At 35.5% G+C, this 8971-nt stretch overlaps 1 protein-coding gene across 1 annotated transcript; it reads left to right on the top strand.

Moving 5' to 3' along the window:
- On the top strand, window positions 1-1095 carry LOC107748373 (uncharacterized). The gene is made up of 2 exons (XM_016563147.1): window positions 1-474; window positions 598-1095. The coding sequence occupies exons 1-2, from the start codon at window positions 22-24 to the stop codon at window positions 775-777; spliced, it is 633 nt and encodes a 210-aa protein (XP_016418633.1). The 5' UTR covers window positions 1-21; the 3' UTR covers window positions 778-1095.
- The last annotated feature ends 7876 nt before the right edge of the window (window positions 1096-8971 follow it).

The raw sequence follows: 8971 nt of genomic DNA, 5'->3' as shown, positions 1-8971 counted from the left end.
TCGACCTTATCAACACCGACAATGAGCAAGGAATGGATAGCATGCTTGAAAAAACAGCTGAAGAAGAGACCTTTTTATTCAAATGCAATTATTGGCTTTTTAATGGTGGGACTTGAGAAACTCGTGGAGATGGACTTTGCATGTCCTTGTAAGCCAGCGATGAACCTGCTGTTTTCTGCAGCATATTTTGCGGTTCCTGCTCTGTTCTCCAGCGCACTCATGTTTTATATTCAAAGCCCACAATGCAAAACAAAGTGTCTGCTCTCCACGGTAACCTGCATCATTCCAGCTGTTGTTTGGATCATGCTGCTGCTCTTTGATGGACAATACTTTGCCTGTGCGAAAACCTCCTGGGAAGGACTGACGGTTCACACGGATATATCTGCTTCAACAACATGGTGTCAGCCTTTGATCAATTCTAACAACATCACTGAAAAGCAAATGGCATTTTTTGGCTTTCGAAATACTTCTCAGGTGAGTGAATCAATGGGACAATTTAATTATGTTTGATGTGGATGAAGATGAGATTCATCAAATTAAATGTACCAAAGATTTTGTCATATGCTTTAAATGATATAACACACTTTTTCGCTTCAGATAGTGGCACTGGCCATGCTGGCTCTGAGCTCTCTGCCCCTATTTATAATTGGATGTATGAGGTGTCGCCACCAAACAGCAGGAACCAAAGAACCTGAAGCTGAACAAGTGGAAATGGAGGATCCTGGTCAAAGTTCAACTCCCCCTCGTGAAAGATCTTCATTAATGGAGGATGAATGAGGTGCATCTTCTGAACAGCTGTAAATACAGAAGCTTTAAACAGAGGTTTTGCAAAGCACCACTTAATGGTCACAAACCTCATGTTTAAAATGGAACAAAAAAGGAGAAACAACAACATTTGTAGCACATTCTCATCCAGCTGTACCACAAAGTGCATTTGTTTCTCAGACGTCTTGGCGTCATTGACAGTAAGAAACCACATCCTGTAATTCAGTGCACTGTGTTAAGTAACATGGTGCTCACGTTTGCTGACTGTTATTTTTTTTACACTTTTGGCTTGGTATACTTACTTTGAAGTTTGTAAAATAAAAAATACACTTTGCAACTGATTACTGTCACTTGTTGCTATACTTTAAGGTATGTGAAGTTATCGGGTGAAAATGAAGCATTAAGTGCAGAGGCGGACAGTAACTAAGTACATTTACTTGAGTATTGTACTATACTACAAGCTAGTCAGTGTATTCAGTAGGTGTAATGTATTCTAAGTTGCTTCAGAAGTATTGTAAGTATTACAAACAACAATAATAAAACAGTGCATTGACATAAAAAAGGAAATTTACTTTTGGTACTTAAGTACTTTTAAAAGCAAGTACTTCTGTACTTTTACTTAAGTAAAAATCTGTCTTTACAACTTTTACTTGTAATGGAGTAATATTTAACCAGTGGTATCTGTACTTTCACTCAAGTAATGGAGTTGAGTACTTTGTCCGCCTCTGATTAAGTGTACGTTGATCTACTGATTTTAGCTGCAGACAGACATAAATGTGTCCTCAAGACAGGAGGCTGATCTTCAGGCAAGTAACAGAAAAAATATGCTTTTATAACCACTTAACCAGCAACCCCACAATTGCTAAAGGCTACGTTCACAGTGCAAGCCTTAGTGCTCAATTCCGATTTCAGAATTGCTAGTAGGTACAGTTTAGGAACAGTTTAAGAGAAGCTCAAATAGACTAAAAAGTGACTACCTTTTTTTTGTATGAAATCCTTTCAATAAAAGAAATATTACGACTAGGATTTGAGAGGTTTGACAAATTATTTGAAATAAAGAAAAATGTTCTGGTTTAAACTTGAGGATGATTCTGACAAAACTGCATTTTCTAAACGCTTTTTAAAGCTAAATATATGTGTCTTCAGTAGATCTCCAAATGAGACTCCAAAAGGACACCTGATATCCAAATAAAACTTAATTCTAAATGTAAGTACACAGTGTTCTCTATCGCCACCATGCGGCAGACAATATCAAGACATATTTACAGAACAACATGATAACAGTACTGCACTAATGAACGGGATCACATATATTTATTTTAATCTGAACTGGCCACGCCCCATAGGATGATGAATTGCAATGCTCGAGGTATTTGATATGTAGGGAAAAATTTTTTCCAATGGTTATAGTTCAAATTTCTTTTCAGTAGTTCAATTCTGTCAATTAACAGTAAAGATTTGATATTTGCATGCAGTACCACAGATAGCCTAACTATTTTAACCTATAAAGTAAACACACTAATAACAAACTAATATCATAATAAAGGTGTATCAGAAAAAATAGTTCATTATATATTATATTACATTTTTGCATTGACTTGGTACCTATTTAAATGTATAGGTTTATTTTGACTAGAGCCCGTTATATATCGTTTAGCCGATATTATCGGCCAATATGAGCCTGTCGCCGATATATTGGTATCGGCGAATATGCCGCCGATATGAAAAAATTTTTTTACAGAACATATAACGCAGATTAAATGCTTCTGAATGGTGTAATTACTTAGTTTGTCCAGCAGAGCACTGCATTGTTTGCTACTGGCCACCCAGGTCACTGTAGTGTAGAGATGCGCGGATGAGTTCAAACTTTACCCGAGTCTGCTGCTTCAGATTATCCGGCGCGAAAAAATACAATAGAATTGTAGAATAGAATCCATGGGTAGAATAGAACCCATTATAATCAGTGATGTTGTCTACACTGGATGCAGTGCGACACAACATGACAAATCCCGACAGTAAACTGATGCCTCGTTTTATTTATGACATGCTGACACAAAGTTCAAATGATTTTCAACGGTCGCTTTGTCGCGTCCTGTTGCGGCGCAGACACGGTGTCAGCATAGTTTGTCAGACTCAGTAACGTAGCAGATTGAAAAGTTAGTATCTTTCTGCAGTCCAATAGACGGCAGTGTGGTGGTGGCTTGAGTCTGTTGAATGGTGATTTAACGCTACGTTGTCACCTAGTTGGAGAGACTCAATGCTCAATAAATAAACAACAATGTCCCTGTCTTTTACTCTAACAATGAGCTTATCTTATTCGTTTTATTAATTATTATTATTTATTCATTTTAGATGTTTACATTTGGAAAAGCTGTGCTTCCTGCATAAACCTTTACCTTGTTTAATTTCTTAATTCAAGTTATATATTTTTGTTCTATTTGTGTTAAGTTATTTATAATAAGTGAAGTGAAGTTTACTGTTCAGTGCACTGATGTCAGACTCATTTTGAATAATAAAGTTTATTTTTAAATTGTTAAATACCCTGTCTCCACTACATTGGCCTATATTTGTCACATCATTATAAGTGTTTGATCACCACATTTGAGTTATCATTGCAAAAAATCCAGTCAAAAGTTTGGACACACGCATGGGAAGATCGTCCAAACTTTTGACTATACTGTACTATAATATAGCCTACACATAAAGAATATCGGCCGATATATCGGTATCTGTCTTTTTTTACTCCCTAATATCGGCATCGGCCCCCAAAAAACCCATATCGGTCGGGCTCTAATTTGGACTTACTATAAAGTAATAGTGGTGCCGATACGAAAATGTCTATGAATGCAGAAAAGTTTGCATTTATAATGCTCCATAATCTATTTTGACAAATTATATTTTTCTCCCATCCATTTATGTCAATCATTGCAAAAAGTCTTTGAGTTCAGCTCATGAAAAATGGGGGCAAAAACAAAAGTGTTGCGTTTATAATTTTGTTCAGTGTACATTTGAGAAGTGAATATTTATTATGAAATTCCAAACGTGACGAAATCATTTAATATCACCCTTGCTGCGTCCCAATTCGCCTACTTATACTATGCCCTAAAAGTGTGTAGCTACTCTTTTTGTGAAGAAGAAGTACACACTTTTGAGTATGTAGCAGAATAGTAGGCAAGCTTTGGGACATAGGCTACTACTTCGTCATAACTGCATCTTTAACGGACGCTCTGTTGCTTAGTTACGTGCATCTTGTCACAGTTTAAACTGCCCTGTCAATCACCTTATCAATATTTAGTTTAATTTAATTTCCTACCGTATTGGAGAGAAATGAAGAGGCACGTTGATCTGCCAGTCGCGGGTCTATCATGCCGAGAACTCTGCTGCTCATATGTTTTTGCATAATGATGCATTTAAAAGGATTATGACCAAACGTATCATTATAAAGTTCACAGTGTTGTTGCAGATGAAATATAACGCTTATAACATTAAATAAATATTTTTTCAACAGGTTGGTTATTGATTATTTCACTCAAACCCCTTTCTCTACCTGTCTGTCGGTATCGCATATCCGCCATATTTGTAGTTTTTAACACTTTTCATACGTGTTTGTACTTCTAATCGAATCCTCGTCCACCGCGCAATGTGTTATGGGGATGGGCATATCGATCCTGAAGTATTGATATATCGATACTGATGCGAGTATCGAAAATATTTATACTGAAATAAAAAAATATCGATACTAAGGTGTGTTTTTTTTTACCAGTGATTTTGTTTATTTAACAAAAAAATGTATGCGTACAATATGTATTAAATTGGACGAATAACCTATGTTAGTGAATAATTGTGAAGGATAGAACTATATTCCTACTCATTTGAACACACGATGCAAGACAGAACCAATCATTCACAGAGAGCTTCACTCACTTCTGACAGTGCTTTCAAACAGGGCTGCATTTCCCAAAAGTGTCAAAAGAAACCGTTGATGCCTTTGGGAACGGCAGAGCAATGCTTATCAGAGGACAGAAAAAAAACATATATGTTTCAGTTATTTCACAATAAACAAATTGAAATTGTAGCCTACGTCGTTTGTGCAAATACATTTATTTAAATTGAACGTTAAAAGTTCATATTGATCATGCTCTATTCTGCAATGTTAATATAAATTATACCTGTCAGCAGGGCCGGCCCTAGCGTTTTGGGGGCCCTAAGCAGATTTTCAAAAGGGGCCCCCATACCTACAGTTTCACCTAACCACCCGCATCCCATCCCAATGTACACATCTTACACTGACACCTAATTGTAAAGATTTACCAATTTGTTTTAATCAATATATTTATCTTTCAAGATATAGATAGGAAAATATATTTGGGTAGTTGACAAATATCCAGTAAAAAACGTTTTTTGTAAAACACTATTCCTGGTCCTTCAACTACACTGTAAAAAATTATCGTGATTTTAATGGTAAAAGACTGTAGAAACGCCACAGTAAAAACCTGTTAAATGATTTACAGTACGTTTCCTTACAATATACGGTGAATAACTGTAATAAATCGAACTGAGAATTAACCGAGGTTTATATTGTATTGAAAATGTTTTGTTTGGCCTCACCATTTTGGCGATCAGTGGTTGCTTTAGTTGGGCTCTTGACCCTTGACCCTTTAATGTTAGTTTTTCTCTGTTGTTGTTTCTGTGTATGTGAAGCACATTTGTTATGACAAGAAGAGTCGAGAGAAGTTATAATGAAGTGGTTTTGATAACTTAATGATGATGAAATCATCATCTCGTGATCTTGTTCGCTGATCTCAATTAGTGTCTAATTATATGGGTTGATACATTTTTTTTAGTTTATGGTACTAATATGACTCCTCCCTGCCGGTATGAGACTCGAACTCGCAACCTTTGGGTTACGAGTTTGACTCTCTAACCACTAGGCCACGATATCTACAAGATATGCTAAGAAATTTAAAAACAGTTTATGCGCAAAAACCTTTAGAACTACATAGTTCAAAGCTTTTATTTGTGCATATTGTGCTTAGGAATGTTTCACAATGATTGCGGTAGCATTAGTTATATGTTACACACTTATTAATATATTAACCATTAGGTGAGATCAGTGAATCAGACTAGTTCATGATGGTCTTGACATCACAAACACCAGTTTTATCTGATCATAGATTATTTTGGCTTTTCTTGCTATAAAAGCTACGTTAAATAAACACAGCTAATTTAAGCAATCAAAAAAAAAACTTTAACTTTAAACTTCACAATTTTTAAAAAGTCAAGGTTCAAGAGCCCAACTAAAGCAAACACCGATCGCCATTATGGTGACTTCAAGTTAAATAAACACAGCTAATTTAAGCAACCAAAGAAAAACTATTTTTAAAAAGTCAAGGTTCAAGAGCCCAACTAAAGCAAACACCGATCGCCATTATGGTGACTTCAAATGAAAGTACAAACACCCAAAATCTCAATAAGAGCTTTTGTACACATATGACAGAAATAAAGTCACACTGGTTAGTAATAAGAAGCTGGTGATGCTGTTTGTGGAGCTGTTTAATCCTCCTCTGCTGAGATCTTGATAAATTTAATGTGTTTTATTTTCAGTTGATTTCATCTTTGGCTGTAAGTTGTGTTTCTCTGCGCTTGTTTCTCTTTCCTCCAGTGATTCTGCTTGTTAACAGGTGTTCATCACTAATGCTCAATCCTCATTTAATTATCTCATTAACTTCACCACCGCTTCAGTGTCACTTCAACACTCTGTAGTGTGGACACATATAAGTGCTCTTTAAAACTGAGGATTTTGCTGTGGGATTAAAGGGGTTAGATGTGTGAGATGAAGAAAAACACTGAAATGTATTTTTAACAGAAATATACTGTTAATTTAATTTACGGAAGCAAACTGTAAAAAACTGTAGATTACTGGCAACCACAGCTGCCGGTATTTCACCGTAAAATCAAGAAAAGAAAACAGCAAAATACTGTAAAACCTAACAGTCAACTTCCTGTTGTGTTTTGTGGGTCACCATTGTGCTGGAGAGCAGATCCTGTGTTTAAGTAAAGGACGGACAGAGACACTCTGATGTTATGCTGCTTGTTGTTTTATTTAAAGGCAGCAACTGTGTAGTTACTGATGCAGTGTGAATCTCTTCAATAATTTCAATCACACATGAATGTGTGCTGCTGTTATCTGCAAGAGATTTGAGTTGAATTGATGCTTTTAATGACTTTACATAAATCAGTAGGTTTTTCTTCATGGTCTTAAGCAAAATAGTTCTTAAGACCAATATGTTTGCATTACTTAAACGTTATAAATATTAGTTTATAAACAAATGCCAATTGGCCAAATTAAGTGCAGTCGGTTTCTGCAAATAAAATGAGTTATCTCAAAGGTTTGCATATTAACATTGTACCAGTTAATGAAATACAGTTTTTCACTGTAAATTTAAACAGTTCTGTAAAACCTAAAATGTTGCTACCGTATTTTTCACGGTAAAGTTCTGGCAACCATAGCTGCCGGTATTTTACCGTAAATTTAACGGATTTTTTTTACAGTGTAATTAAAGTTGTCTGTGGAGTTTAAAAACAGGATATGGTGTCACACCGGAGGACATAGTTTTCAGTGACATAATGTATCAAGTTCATATGCTTTTAGAAATATATGGATGAAAAAAATGATTGCCAATTACTAAAACAGACACTTGTAAAATTATGCCTGAGGTTTTTATTAACAATTGTATGCTTTTCTTTTTAATTTATAAAAGTTGTAATTTATTGAACATCCTTGAGACAGTCACACCAGAGGACAATTTTGAGATTTAGCTCAAAAATGTAAAAAATAAATAAATCTAATAACAAAGCAGATTTTATAACAATGGGTCCATGTAAGACAAAGAAATTTTAAATCATGACAATATTAATTATTAAAAAATTTTATATTGTGTGATACTGAAAATGCAATGTCATGTCAACAACCCATTTAAACCCACAAACTTTTAAAACTAAAGAGTTTAACATTTAAAAATGAAAGAGTTTAACGATTGCTTTAGAGAAATGTATCAAAATTCAGTGAGATTAATGCTTAAAGCAAAAACACCTGGTTATGAAAATTGCATTAGAGAACAGTATAATAATAATAATAATAATAATAATAATAATAATAATAGAAGAATAATTAATTTTCTGGGCTGGCATGACAGTCCAGATTAAAATGCAAAAATAATCAAATATAAGTGTAAACACATGTTGAAACAGATTTAAGCAACATTAAAGTGAAGGCAAAAATCTGAGACGAGACGAGGCACGAGATAGGGTTCACAAGAATGAGACTAGACAAGATTTTTTGCACTATTTTAAGAAATCTTCAATGATGAAAAACATGCCTGGAAAAATAGTCTGCAGGTGCATTGAAATTTTTAACTAATCTTGCAATAAATGCCATCTCAGTTCTGTTTTCTGAGTATGAATTATTATATGCAATAACAGAGAATACTCAAGCACTGTAAAAGATTTTGCCACAAACTCAACTGACTGACTTCTCTTCTGTATGAGTCCATGAGTCTCTTCAGACCTATAGAATTGTACTTGCAGGCTATGAGTTTTTAGAATGTTTGACCTCCTATCTGAACTTTTTTCCACAAATTGATCATAGAAAAAAAAAAGAACAGTTCTTTCTTAGTCTTATTAAGTGCAACCATAATCAAATAGGCTACTCTCTCAATATTCAAATCAAAGCGCAAACAGAAACCAAAATTTTCTTCAAGCATGATACAGAGCTAAGAGATGGTTATAACTACACATCATGTTATAGTGTGCATACTAATTACAGCCTAGATATTGTATGCAGCCTAATTTGCATGCATCAGGGAGCCGCAGCCGCTCTCAAACTGCTGGTATTGAAATTGCGTTTGAATGCGCGCACGCATCCTTTTTAGTTTCGCTTTCGATTTCGCGATCGGGACCGGAGGTGCATTGCATTCTACGAGATTTGTCAGACACTTACAGTGCGTGTCCACGAACGTTTTTAATTAATTCCTATGGAAGTTCAGCTTCAGAGAACGCTCCAGCTCAGCTCTGCTGTTGCCATCTCCACCATCATCTCGCCTTATTACTCCCGTGATTGCTGCCTGAACTCCTGACACGGGGCTCCTGGTGGCCACGGGGGCCCTATGCAGCCGCATATATCGCTTATTAGGTAGGGCCGGCACTG

This window comes from Sinocyclocheilus rhinocerous, unplaced genomic scaffold (assembly GCF_001515625.1).
Source record: "Sinocyclocheilus rhinocerous isolate Xijiao unplaced genomic scaffold, SAMN03320098_v1.1 scaffold1281, whole genome shotgun sequence".
Lineage (NCBI taxonomy): Eukaryota > Metazoa > Chordata > Actinopteri > Cypriniformes > Cyprinidae > Sinocyclocheilus > Sinocyclocheilus rhinocerous.
The sequence above is the reverse complement of the archived record's forward strand: the minus strand, read 5'-3'. Positions and strand labels throughout refer to the sequence as shown.